This window comes from Fukomys damarensis, unplaced genomic scaffold (genome assembly GCF_012274545.1).
Source record: "Fukomys damarensis isolate Sample0158 unplaced genomic scaffold, DMR_v1.0_HiC HiC_scaffold_19, whole genome shotgun sequence".
NCBI classification, from domain to species: Eukaryota; Metazoa; Chordata; class Mammalia; order Rodentia; family Bathyergidae; genus Fukomys; species Fukomys damarensis.
In genome coordinates, this window is record NW_022900931.1 from 57,609,122 (window position 1) to 57,624,270 (window position 15,149).

The window sequence follows — 15,149 nt, forward strand, 5'->3', positions numbered from 1 at the left end:
TCTAGCACATAAATTATGAGTCTGGGATAATTCTGAACTTCACTTGAAAGTAATCAATGTTTTTGTTTTGTTGTATTGGTTTTTTGAGACAGGGTCTCACTATGTAGTCTAGGCTGGCTATGAACTATGTAGTTCAGGTTGACCTTAAACTCATGATGACCCTCCTGACTCAGCTACCTGGGTGCAGAGACTACAGCATTCAACTCATGATCTAAATAAGAACCACTCTTTAACAGTATGTGATGTGCACTACCATGCCTGGCTTTGAAGGTAACCAATGTGATGCTATGTGGCCACACTGCAAGTATTCAGTACCTTGATTTTAAGTAGTGAACATACGATAGAGACTTCATAAAAAACAGTGCAGGTCTAATCCATTAATTTTCACACATGAGTATAGTAACTGCGTTCTTTATTCATTTTTAAACATAGGAAGTGCCTACAATGGGACAGGTTAATAGTGTTGAGGTGAACAAAAAAATCCGAACCATCCATCTTAACATCCTGTATACATTATAGTGTATTTAAGATTCCAATGTGTAGAGCACTAGCAACTTCCATAATTTTTAATATATAAGCATTTTAAGGTCATTCACTTCCACCTGGTTATAGTTTCATAGTTAATTTTACCTTTAGAAGAACATTATGGAAATTTTCAAACACATAAAAATTCACAAAAGAATCACAAAACAAAAACCATGTATTCAAGACTCAGTTTACCATCACTTTGCCAAACTTAAATTATCTACTTTCACTTCTTTTGCATGAGCATTTTAAAGGACATTCTAGACATCATATCATCTTCTGTGTGTAAACTTCAGAATTTATCTCTAACAGACATTTTTACATGACTACAGTGCTATTACCCACACGTAACAAACACAGTTTCTTAACATTACCTAAAGCTATCAATGTTCCCATTTTCCTAGTTGTTGTAAAAATGTCTTGCTTTAAATGGTCATTCAACTTATGATCTAAATAAGAACCACTCTCCCATGGTATGTGATTAATAAGTCTCTTAAGAGTTCCACCTCTTGGGCCAGGGATTTAGCTCAGTGGCACCACACCTGCCTCACAAGCACCACAAGGTCCTGAGTTCGATCCATGGTACCAAAAAAATAAAAATAAAAAAAAGAGTTCCACCTCTTTTTTCTATGTCGTTTTATTCACTGGAGGCCATTTCATTCCTCTTGCAGAATTACTTACATTTTAGATTATTGTGTCATGTAATTTGTTTTTCCATTCCTTTTCTCTAAACTGGGAGTCAGATATTCAGATTTAAATTCAGGTTCAATACTATGACAAGTGTACACTGCACTTTATGACATTAGGAGGCACATATTTTATGGTCCTAGTTTGTGAGGTTGAGGGTGATATGTGAGTTCAGATGTTGCTAGCCTGATCTATTTGGTATAAAGTTCAAGTCAATCTGTCACTCATGACCTTAATCTCTACGGAGATTCGTCCCTAGATACGTAATTATAAAATGTTTTTTCTAGTAGAGTTTTCTAATCTGTAATTTTTTGCTGCATTTATTTGCTGGAATTCTCTATCAAACCCTTCATCATCAACTTCTGGTTACCAGTAAATAAAGTTGATACAGGAAATACAGGCTAAATGATCTGCCTTTTATTTATTAAGTTACATTATGAATCCGCTGATGGTAAGTAAGGTGTGAATGCTGTCTAAATGCTTTCTTACACTCCTTACATTTGTATGGCTTCTCACCAGAATGAATCCTCTGATGTTGAATAAGTGATGAATGAAGCCTGAAGGCTTTTCCACATTCTTTACAGTCATAAGGTTTCTCACCAGTATGAATGCTTTGGTGCTGAGTAAGCTGTGAGAGAAGTCTAAACGTCTTCTCACATTCCTTACATTTATAGGGTTTCTCACCAAAATGGATGCTCTGATGTTGAGTAAGTTGTGAGAACAGCCTAAAGGCCTTCCCACATTCCTTACAGTCATAAGGTTTCTCTCCAATATGAATACCTTGATGAGAAATAAGTTCTGAGTAACGACGAAAGAACTTCTGACATTCCTTACATTCATACGGCTTCTCACCAGTGTGGATTCGCTGGTGGAGAGTTAGATGGTAGCCACGACTAAAGGTCTTCCCACATTCCTTACAATCATAGGGCTTCTCACCAGTGTGGATTCTCTGATGAAGAGTAAGTTGCTGCCGCACTCTAAAGGCCTTTCCGCACTCCTTACAGTCGTAGGGTTTCTCGCCAGTGTGAAGCTTGTGATGGACTCGAAGGCCTGTACTACACAGGAAAGCCTGACCACATTCCTTACACTCATAGCACTTCTCAGCAATGTTAAGTCTCTGATGTCGAGTCAGGTGTGCGTACTGTCTAAAAGTCTTGCCGCACTCCTTACACTCATAGGGTTTCTCACCAGTGTGAATCCTTTGGTGGAGATTAAGTTGTCCTCGCACTCTGAAGGCCTTCCCACATTCTTTACATATATACGGCTTCTCACCAACATGAATTCTTTGATGTATGCGAAGGTCTGAGCTACACATAAAGATCTTCCCACATTTTTTACACTCATAAAGTTTGTCAGATGTATGAATTCTCTGATGTCGACTAAGGTGGGCACACTGTCGAAAGGTTTTTCCACATTCTTTACATTCATAGGGTTTCTCACCAGTATGGATTCTCTGATGGAAAGTAAGCTGTTGGCGTACTCTAAAAGCCTTCCCACAATCTGCACATTCATAGGGTTTTTCTCTATTTTGAGTTTTTTGATATAAAGCAAAGGTTGAGAGTTTTTTGTAAGTGGGTATTTTTTCAGGGATACTTTTTGTCACTTGCCTGAAGTATACCTTGTGAGGACCCTCTTGTCCCTCAAACATTTTATATTCACAGTCTTTTCTGAAAAAAGAGTCTTCAAGCCCACAACTTTTGATTCTTTCCATTATTTCCCAATGAGATAAATTGATTTCATAAATATTGTTTTCTTCAAATAACTTGTTAGTGTCATACCTGGGTTCCAAATCTGAAAGAAAACAAGATAAACACATGATATTTTCTTATTCTAAATGAAATAAACAAACAAATAAAACCTTTATATTAGAAAACAAAAAACAACAGGGCCGGGGATTTGGCTCAGTAGTTCTGCTGCCCGCCTTGAAGGCACAAGGGCCCGAGTTTGATCCCCAGTACCACACACACACACACACACACACACACACACACACAAAAGAAAACAAAAACAACAGAAAATAGGGCCAGGGATTTAGCTCAGTGGTTCGGTGGCCTGCCTTGCAAGCGCAAGGACCTGAGTTCAATCCCTGGTACCCCCCGCAAAAAAAACCCAGAAAATAGAGCCCAGCTGACATAAATGGGCTAAAAAACTCACAATAAATTATGTAATTTAGAAAAAAGCTAAAGGGAATAAACGGTATAATGAGTGAAGACCAGATTGCTTTGATTCAGATCACAGTTTGATAATCCTCACTTAAATTTTCTAATGATTTGTCTAATTAATCAGAATAAAGTGCAAACCCTTTACCATTAATCACATGGCTTCTGTTTACCATATAACTTAAGCCACGGTCCCCTTTGCTCGCTCCTTTCATATCCTAGAATATGTCACAATCTTCATTTCTTAAGAGATTTGTATTGGCTGTATTATCTCCCAAGAATCTGGACATGAGTTTACATGATTGGATTCCTTTCGTCAGTCACATATCATCTTAACGATCAGAAAAAAAAAAAAACACCCTGCTGATTTCATCTAATTCATACCCATTACTTTCTATCCTAGTTACTTGTTCTTTGCTTGGCAATTTTCTCAATTTTGTTGTTACTAATGATTTTCTTCATTTATTATTCTTTTTTTCTGGTACCAGGAATCAAACTCAGGACCTTGCACTTGCCAGGCAGGCATGGCGCCGCTGAGCTAAATCCCCAGCCCTTCCTCTGTTATTATCTTTACTTTCTTACCTTAAACTTCCCAAAGGAAGAAACAAATTTTTACTTTCTACTGAAAAACAAACCAGTAGTGTATAGTAACTGTTACTCAATAAATTCTCATAATTAGCTATTATTGAATATGCTGCCCTCACCCCAATCCTAAAACTTCTCACATTGATTACTCTCTTTTTATCATTTCCTAGATAAATGGGAAACAACAACACATTAAGCTATCTCAGTGAAATATATACATGGAAATTGGTGATTTCTTTGAACTATTCTTCCAGTTGCCTCTCTACATATATGTGCAGAAATCTCCACTGCCGCTCAATCCCTACTCTGTGTATTAGTGACTAAACTTTGTTCCCTCTTTATAACCAGGTCATGAGATGCACTACCTATTTATCTTGACTTGAGTTTAACTATACACATCTCTGTCACAAATATTCAACCCATTTGTCCTTCCATTTCTTTCCTCATATCTTCCCTAAAGTCCTCATAGCTAGCAGCATCTAGATGGTATCTGAGCATTTTTAATAACAGGTTTATACCATACTAAAAGGCTAGTAAAATTTTAAGCAAAGAGATGTTTTTCTCAGATGTATATTTTGTTAGAATTTTGTCACAGACATCGCCCTGCCTCGCAAGCACAGAGGACCTGAGTTTGATACCTGGTACCAAAAAAAAAAAATTGTGATAGGTGTTCAATGTTTTAAAAAGAAAAAGGTATTTTTTAAAAATTTTTTTTGGGGTACCGGGGATCGGACTCAGGTCCTTGTGCTTGCGAGGCAGGCCACCGAACCGCTGAGCTAAATCCCCGGCAGAAAAAGCTATTTTTAAAAATCTATAATCTAACAACAGTATTTGTAAATGCCCAATCCAGAAACAATCTAAGTGCTTATCCACAGAAGAGTGGCTAAGTAAATTATGGCTTATTAATACAACAGTATACAACAGTTAGAATGAACAATCTACACCACATGCAGCCACAAGAATAAATTTCACAAATATACTAGTGAGTAAACAAAGCCAGAAATACAATATATACTGTATGATTCCATTTTTATAAAGTTTAAAAATAGTTCGTTTAACTTACAGTGTTATTAAGGTCAGAATAGTGATTAACCATGAAGCAGAGAAATGACTGGAAGGAGTCAGGAAGGGGTAAAGTTCTATTTCTAAATCTATCGGCTAATTAGATACATATGTTTACTTTATGAAAATTCATTAAGTGGCACACTAATGATATGTGTATTTTTGTGTGTATATTTCAATACATTTACTTTTTTTCTCTTATTGAGTTTATTGGTACATTTTATGTATACAGTACAGTTACATTCATTATTGTGTCAATACATTTACTTTTAAAAAGATATATCCAACCTGGGTGTAGTGTTGGACGCTTATGGGAGGCTGAGGCAGGTGTATCATGAGTTCAAGGACAGCCTGGACTATACAGTGAGTTCACGGTCAGCCTGAGTCTCAAAAAAACAAGCAACAAAAAATATATATACTAAAGACATTAAAAGGAAATGATTTAAATAGTGTAGATAAAATGTAAGCAAAGACAGGTAAATGAACGGTACAGAAAACACTGCTATGAAATCTATGGGTGCTTCTCTATCTGTGTCTGTCTCCCCACTCAAGAAAGCAATTTAAAAACTATAGCAATTTTTGTAGAATTTCTGGGAGATAGTTAAATTAGAGCCTTCATAGGACAAGTGAAATATAAATGATATCATTTGCTAAATAACAGTGATAAATAAGCAGGCAGATATGAAAGTATAAACACTAGGAATTAAGAGGGTAATTTCAGGATTTACTTGCGGATTAAAGATTTAAAATTAATACTCTACTAGGAAAGTCATAGTCAAAATCATAACTAAGCACTGAAATATGTGTGAGAAAACAGCACAAATTACAGCAGTTTACCTGTGCCTCACCAACATTTGCTTACCTAAACTCCACCTTCTTTTCTCATTCTGCACAATCATCCAGGGCTCTTTCCCTTGTTCCAATAGGGTAATCACATCTGGTTTAGTAATGGAACAGCCTGCTTGAAAGAAAAGTACATAGCAAAGAAAAAATTTATTTGATCAAGTCTTCCAAACAAAGAAGGCTATCAGGATTGAAAAACATTCAAATTAGAATAATTTTAGGGGGCTGGGGATTTAGCTCAGTGTTTCCGCCATCTGCCTTGCAGGTGAAAGGTCCCAAATTCAATCCCTGGTATCCAAAAAAAAAAAAAAAGAATAACTTTAGGATCATAAAGAAAAATAAGAACCAAGAGGTAGGGACATGGTCTTATTTAATTTAAACTCATTACAGGCTCTGTCCTTCGAGAGGGAAGTAACAGTTAGAATACAGGTTACAATTCCTGTCTCTGACACCTGGGTCACTAGGGTAAATAATTTCATCTCTCTGAACCTGCTTTCTCAGTTTCTTGCCAGGCTATTTGTCTAGTGTTAAATGCAAATTTTACATATCTTACACTTTTAATCACAAAGCAGTTAAAAGAGAATATGTTTGAGCCGGGGATTTAGCTCAGCGGTTCGGTGGCCTGCCTTGCAAGCGCAAGGACCCAAGTTCAATCCCTGGTACCAAAAAAAAAAAAAAAAGAGAGAGAGAATATGTTTGTTTTAGGAAACTAAAACACTTGAGTTTTAACTAATTTTATTTGACCCAGCATCATATACATCATTACCTTTTGCGGGGGAGGTACCAGGAATAGAGTTTAGGCCTGAGAGGTAAGAGTAGCATCACTGAACTACATCCACAGCCCACATCATTACCTCTTATGAGGTAAGCAGAGTCAAAATCTCTCTTCCTAGTCTTACTGCAGGCGAGTCCATGAATAACATGGACTATTTCTTGCAGTGATATCAGAGTGCTTAGCAATAGTTTTGCTGTATCCAAGATTTTTACACTCAGGGGTCATTAAAAAGGTATTAAGAAACAAAGCAAGTTGTAAAGATCACTGAATTATGGCAGGAAATTAAAATACTTAATAGAGGTGTCTATTCCCAAACCACAGAGATATTCAGATAGTTTTTAAGAGAGCCCTGACATGAAGTCTTATACATTTCTAAATTTGATACCAATAAGCTTACCCAGTGACACCAAGTTGCTATAGTTCTCTAATACCACATCTCTGTACAAATTTCTCTGATAGGTGTTCAGGCATTCCCATTCTTCTTGAGAAAAGTCTACAGTCACATCTCTGAACATCACCAAATCCTAAAATGATAAACACACATATTATTCATATGGTGAAAAAAAATGGTTTCAAGATGGAAGAAGGGTCTTAGTGATATGTGCTCATTTTATATATTAAATAAACAGGTTGGAGCTGGAAACCTGTGATGTGGGTAGGTGGGAGTAAGGAAATAAGTGTGACTGGAACAGAATACACGCTCGCATGCCTGTAAACCCAGTATTCTGGGAGACTGAGGCAAGAAGATGGCAGGTTTGATGCTAGCCCGGGCAACTTTGTGAATTAGTGTGACCATGTCTCAAAATTTTAAAAAGTTAAAAAGCAGCTGAGGGACATAGCTCAGCAAGAAAGCCCTGGGATTAGACTGTGGTACTTGAAAAAAAAAAAAAAAAGAAATAAGAAAGAAAAAGGATCCCTATTAACATACACCAGAGACTGGCAAATGTTTTCTGTAAAGGACCAATACTAGGCTTTGCATGCTACCTATGGTCTCTGCTGCATATCCTTTTCAAACAAGTTTCTCAAAATGTCCTTTGCTTACACAAAAACATCATAAACTCAATTTGGCATATGGGCCAAATGTGTAGTATTTATAGTTTGCCCAATATTGCTGTAGTCAAACCTTCCTATATACTATGTGATACCTAATTTTATTTATTTTCAGATATGTTCAGGTAATTACCAGAAATTCCCTGTTAACTGAAATAAGTTCCCAAGAATACTGTTTGCCAAGGACCTAAAATTTCTCAAGAAATATAATTTGCTCTATCTTCTTTTCTCTTAAAGATTGGAATAAAATTGTTGGAATTTCTCCCCTGAATGAACTATAAAATCTCTATTTTGAAAAAGTTTGCATAAATTTAAAGAATTTTTTAGATCTATCCTTATATTGTGTCATTAGCATTTTTCCTCATTATAACAAACCATTTACTGAATATTTGAAGCTTACCATACAGTAGTACACTGTTTGGACATGTAAAACTAAATAGTGATTATATTTAGATAGCATTATACTTTTAAATATATTAAATTACATTTCAAATTTACATTTCAAAAACTTCTAAAACTACAATGTCATACATCTTAGCTTAGAAATTAACACTCAAATCATGATGAGTTCAAATTCAGATGTGCTATAATTTATATAGGAGATAGGGCTTATGTATACCAGATAGTGAAGAGTTTAGCAAGAAAACAACATAAAATATCTCAGTAGTTTTTTGGTACTGGGGATCAAACTTGGATCCTTTGTTTGTGAGGCAGGTGGAGGAATCTCAGTAATTTTTATATTGATTACACTTTTGAAATGATAATATTTTAGCTATTTTGGGTTAAATGAAACATTAAAATTAACTGCACTTATTTCTTTTTATTTTTATATGACTCTATATGTATCTGGCACATTACTCTATACTTTAAACATGTGACTACTAGAAAATGTTTAATTACATATGTAGCTCACATTACAATTCTCTTCAGCAGTGCTGTTCTATCATGTTCTTTAAACCTTCTCAGATCAAGTATTACCCCCTTGGGATTTGCATTTTTGCTCCATCTCTGCTTGAGACAAACACCACACAGGAGATACTGAAAGACTTGGTCAGCTGTATGTGGTGGTGCACACCAGCAATCCCAGCACTCCGGAGGCAAGAGCACCTGAGTTTGAGGTAAGCCTGGGCTACAGAGTAAGTTTAAGGACAGCCTGAACTACATAGTGAGAACCTGTTTCAAAAACAAAAACAGAAGCCGGGTGTGGTGGCGCACGCCTGTAATCCCAGCACTGGGGAGGCTGAGGCAGGAGGATTGCTGTGAGTTCCAGACCAGCCTGGGTTACACAGTGAGTTCCAGGTCAGTCTCAACTACATAGTGAGACCCTGTCTCAAAAAGAAAAAAGCCACAAAAAAACAAAAACCAAAAAAACCAGGAACTAGGTTAGTGTGCACATAGCCCCAAAGGGAGAAGGGAGGGATATACAAGAAATGTCTGAGATGCCAGGCTCAATCCCTCAGTGGAATGAGAGAATCTGGGAAGCAGTGACTGGGAAGGGCTCTGCTAGGAAGCTTCAGAATAACAAATGAGACTGTTCCTGTAGCTAAAAAAAGGGACAGAATTATTTTATCATGGTGTTTTTTGTTTTTTTGTTTTGTTTTTGAGACAAAGTCTCGATATGTAAAACAGGTAACTTTGACTTGCTGTGCAGCCCAGGTTGGCCTTGAAATCACAGTCTTCTCATCTCTGCCTCCCTAGTCACTGGATTACAAACATGTGTCACCAAGTCTAGCAAAAAGACAGAATAAAATAGACTAACTTACATGAGCCATTATTTCAGAGTTGAAAGAACTGGCCAGTGTTCCTCAGGGTTCATTTGCTGGAGTAGCAGAGGCCACAGAGGTCAGAGCTGAGGGAAGAATATGAAGTCATCAACAGAACTGCCTCAGTCAGAGCTTCCAAATGTTAAAAACTGTTATATTACACTTCTCCACTCCTGTATGCAGTTGTGGCTCCCAACACACAGTGAAGTTATGAGAGATTAAGAGGTTGATTAGACAAACATCTGTCCTCCCAAAACTAGGAACATCAGCTGCACAGGGACTCTCCTGTGTCAAAGCACGTGCCCAGCCACTTAGGCAGGAAAGCTTCCACTTAGTCTCTGTCTCCCACACACGGAGGTGGACCTGGACCTGAGAAGGCATTCTGCAGACCTATCCTGAGCAGATCCTCCCTCCACTCCCATCTTCCCAGTTTAGAAGAGGCCACACCCTCTAAACCAGAACTTCCTTCCTTGGAAGGACAGCTGGCCTTCCCAAACTTGAAGGTAGAAAACAGCATAGCCAAGAATTTCCCAAACTTTGTTGTGAATTGGATCACCTGGAGATCTTTAAATGTACTGATAGTTGGTTCTCCCCACCCACTCAAGCTTTCTGATTTAATTAGTAGAGTATGACCTATGATGATTTTAAAGACCACCTCAGGTTTTTATAAAAATCTCCCTCTGGTGATTATAATAGGCAGCAAAATTTGATAGCCCAACTTCAGTGAGCATCAGCGTCATCCGAAGGGCCAGTTAAAGCACAGTGCTATGCCCTACTCCTAGAGACTGGTTGGTGTTCAGGAGGGTTGGGACTGGATTTGAAGATCTGCATTTCCAAAAAGTTTCCAGGTGATGCTGCTACTACTTGTATCAAATGCCACACTCTGTGCAGATGGACAGCAGCTGCACACTGCAGTTTAGCTGCCACTCCCAGAATGCTCTGAGCTCGCTGCCCAGTATTTTCCCATTCAGGACCATGACACTGTCTGCATGTTCACAATTACCACCCAACCTCCCGGGTATGCAGAGTGGGAAGAAGTGAAATTGTAAAACCTGAGCATGGATAATCCTCTAGAAAGAAGTAACTCATCGATTCATTAGTCAGAACTCACAAAGTAAGGAGATGCAAGCTAAATGAATTGGATTAGCAGATTTGAAAAAGTAATAATACTTCATTTAGTATTTATGTTTTGGGGGAAACAGATACTAAATAGGAATGATATAAAGAGAATGAAATGATGTGTGGACACCAAGTATTTATAATGAAACCAAAAAGACTAATTATCCTTCAACAATCTTAAATAACATTTATGGTAGCATTCAAGATTAATATGCACATTATTAATTTCTTGAATAGTTTTATTCACAATAATACTTATCAATATAATTCTTATCAATACAATATCATATACTTTTTCCTATGACTAAGTATGTTTTTATTATCACATAACATTCCACGACATAGATGGAGTGTAACTTAATCATATTCATATAGATGGATGCTAATTTTGTATACAAATATTCCCAAAGTCATTTTGAGTTATTCCAGACTTTGATTCTAGATCAGTGAGAATCAATCTTGTTGGGGTTACACATTTTGATAATGTAAAATTATGGATTTTCTCCCACTAAACATTTACAGATATATGCAGAACTTCTGAATATAACCTTGAGATTTTTGTCGTTCTGAAAGCCCATAAATAGAGTCGAAAAACTTCACAGTATGAATCTCTGCTCTGCTTCACTTGAGCTTTGGCTCATTTTCCCTCTTACAAGAATCTAACATGCTTAACATTTTCACTGGCTTTGGGGATACGGACAGCTGAGAGAGATGAGCATTACCATGTAATAGCAATAGCTACTATTAAATAATTAATTATGGACTGTGAGCTAAGTATTTTTCTAAGAGTTTTACAGATATTAACTCATGAACTCTTCAGAATCACCCTGTATACACTATCGATTCTGTAATAATAGTACATACTATTACACATGAGGAACCTGCAGCTCAGAGTATATAACCCAAACTCAGATTTCAGTGCCAGTTAGTTAATTTAGGTCCTCTTAATTTAGGTCCAACTTTTTTTTTGTAACGGGGATCGAACTCGGGACCTTGCGCTTGTGAAGAAGGCAGTGGAACCACTGAGCTAAATCCTGGGCCCGGCCCAACATTCTTAACCACACTGCATCTAGTTCAGTCCACCCAAAGATACACCCAAAATCAATTCATGCTGCCAAACCGCAAACCATATCTGGCTGGCACCAAAACTTTCACTCTGGATACCCTGGAGGAAAAAAAATATATACTTTTATTCTGGAGTCACTAAGATATCTAACTAAATAAATCCTACACTAGTCCTAACAAATCACAGTCAAAAACAAAGCATGAACATCAACCTTCAGCGGGACTTATTTCTCTCTAACATCAAAAATCCTCAGAGTGGAATATATATCACGTGCCTAATTCATTATAGAACTGCATGAAGAAGACACTAGAAAGAGTAATCTCCTAATTAGGTCCCTTGCCATTAAACAGACAGAGAAATCTTGAGGCCCTACCCAATGAAAAGATCATTCTTAAGAGTTTTCAAGGGAAGGGAATCAAATAAATCCATGTCTAGGAAAGCAGATGCATGTTACAGAAACAAAGAAGCAGCACAAACTCAAGCAAGCTGGCTTTTAAATGAGCATCAGCAACTGGCTTCACTTTAACAAGAGTCTTTTTGGAGATCAGCAAGACTGAGGATGAAGAGGGGTTCATGACACCCCAAGTTTTTCTGAACTTGCTCAGAAGCCACTCTCCACTCTTCCCTGGCCCTGGCTAGCTCCCACCTGCACACACGAAAACAAATGAGGGTAATAAAGGAGGTCTGCAGCCACCAGCGTCTGGGATGTCAGCTCTAGATACCCCACTACACGAGGGGCCAAGAGGTGTCCTGCTGGATCTGTCCAGCGGGTGCTCTCAAACCTATCTCAACTCCATTGTGCGGTCCCTCCGATTTCCTCTCGGTCTTTCTTTAGAACCAGGCCTAGGTGGCTGACGCGAGTCAGAGGCGTGCGGAGTCTCAGAATCTCCCCCTGCACAGTAGGCCGCACCTACAAACGGGGTCCGGCACCATTACTGCCACACAAGCTATCCCCCAATCCCTCGATCTGAGGCAGACCCTGGCTGTTCCCGGACTCATCTGCCTAAGGAAAACAATCACACCCGAGCCTGGCTCACCGAGCTCACTCTTCGCTCTATTCCAACGATGCCAAGCACAGGATTCCACCGAGCCTGGATTCTACTGGACGCCCAGCTCTGTCAGGACCGCGCAGGCGCAGGCGAAGACCCGGCGCGGGGCGGGGCCCAGGTCCGGGGCTGCTCCGCGCTGGGAAGGGAGAGGAGCCGGGACCCACAGGGGAGGGCGGCAGGAGAGGCGGGGCGCCCAGGTGGTCCTGATGTTCAGTGTTTCACGCCTATGGAGGGAACCCCCTGCGTGACCACTGCTCTTGAGGATATCCCACCTGCACCCTTGTGGGAGCTCCAGTCCCCACACAAAAAGCCTTCCGTACACTCCGGGTTTTCTCATTAGGGTCTAGGCTCAGCGCTCGTCCACAAGCACCGCCCCTGGGAGGCGCCAGTGGTTTCCGTCCACAGCACGCAGGCGCGTGAGGGACCCGGGGATCCCGACACCCTGCTCCAGCGGGTGTTGTGGGGGCATTAGGCTGCCCTAGCCCGAGGGCTGAGGGTAGTTTGGCTCTAGGGCCCCACGTTGGGCTGAAATGGCCAAATCTTTAGACCTGGGGTGGTGGTGGTGGTCGCCTTTGTTCTCTTGGTTAAGGTGCTATTGTTTGGGCTTAGCCACTGTACAATTATCATATTGCGCTTTGTAGTTACTGTTTTGTGGGAAGATACATTGACACTATATAAATGTCTTGTTCCTCATCAAACTTTTACCCCCTAGTTTTAGCATCCACTGATTATTTTTACCTGAACCACTTATGACTGTGATGGTGTGATGTGATTTTCTAATTATTTTTCTTGTTACACCCACTAGCATTCTACTGTAAGAAAGCACTTTCTCACCGATTTTATTTAATTTCTCATTAAACGGTTTGTATTAATTATTAACTCAATGGGTTCTTATTTACTCAATGAGTTCTCTAATTTTTTTTCATTTTGATACTTGTGTTATCCAAGATTTGGCCCGTGAGAACCCCTTCTAGGTGGATATTCCATACTGATAGGTCCCTAACATATTTTACTATTTCCCTCTGTTGTGGCATAAAAACATATTTCAGGCTCATCTTGTGCAATCAGGGTCCTAGCCACGGTATGGGAAACAAAGCGGTTACTTAAATAAGGCTAGAGAAATAGGGAGGAGACATTTTCTCATGCATGCAAGTGAGGTGAAGGATTTTACAGTTAAATAATAGTAAACTATCGTGTCAAAAATCAGCACTGCTTATAAACATACACGGAATATACTAAATACGCAGAGTGGAGTTTGGAAGACGACTTAAGAGTCTTTGGAAAAAAATTCATGTGAGACAGCAATACATATGCACCCATGGTCATAGCAGCACAGTTTGTGATAGCTAAAACTTTCCCATCAACTGGAGACTGAATAAAGAAAATGTGGGAGTTTTAAAAAATGGTGTACTACTCAGCCATAAAGAATGAAAAATTGGAGACATTTATAGCTACATGGATGCAAATTAAGGCGATAATCTTAAGTACATGTGTGTAAATACCTATTAGTTTCTCTGGTGTGAGAAACTGAAAGTGTAAATAAGGACTAAAAGGTAAAATAGATAATGTGGAATAGTAAGAAAAGGAGCAAAGGGGAAGGGAAAGTGAGAAGGGTAGGGGAAAGGAAAGAAGGGCATAGAATTAATATGAGAAAATGAAAAAAATACAGAATCGTTGTAAATAGGGTTGAAGAGAGGGCAGGGGAATGAAAAAAATAAGAACCAAGATAGATTATGTAAAGGTGCAAATTCCCAATGATGTATGTCATTATAGTTTGCACCTAAAATGTACCAATAAAATTAATTATATTTTTAAAATTCATGTGAGAAATTATGATGACTTATTGTAAGGATAAAAAGTTACCTTTAAAGGAATACCTTTTTGATGGTGAGCATAGAGCTGAGTAGTAGAGTGTTTAGCATGCACAAGGCCTTGTTCCAACTCCAGCACTAAATAAATAAATAAACATACTGGGTATGATGGCATGTGCTTATATGCCCAGATACTTTGGAGACTGAGGCAAAAGGATCGCTTGAGCCATGGAGTTCTGTATCAGCCAGGTAAACATAGTAAGACCCCCACCTCAAAAGTTTAATGAGGGATGTACAGAAAATATGTGAAAATATTGTCATCAGTTGACTCAATACTGGGTAATTTCATAATTTTAATATATTTTTGATATTTTGAAATAATTTAAAAAGAAAAAAGTAAGTTTAACATTTCCCATATGAAAAATAAATATGCCATATGTATCAGCCAGGTAAACATAGTAAGACCCCCACCTCAAAAGTTTAATGAGGGATGTACAGAAAATATGTGAAAATATTGTCATCAGTTGACTCAATACTGGGTAATTTCATAATTTTAATATATTTTTGATATTTTGAAATAATTTAAAAAGAAAAAAGTAAGTTTAACATTTCCCATATGAAAAATAAATATGCCATATATATATATATATATATA

The 15,149-nt window shown here is 38.3% G+C and overlaps 1 protein-coding gene across 1 annotated transcript in view; it reads right to left on the bottom strand.

The window, feature by feature from the left end:
* Window positions 1–384: 384 nt before the first annotated feature.
* Window positions 385–15,149, bottom strand: part of LOC104867512 (zinc finger protein 850) — a 59,697-nt gene continuing 44,932 nt past the window's right edge. The window contains 1 exon segment of the mRNA XM_010631906.1: window positions 385–2,733. Coding sequence (XP_010630208.1) covers window positions 1,637–2,733 — 1,097 coding nt within the window. The 3' untranslated portion in view covers window positions 385–1,636.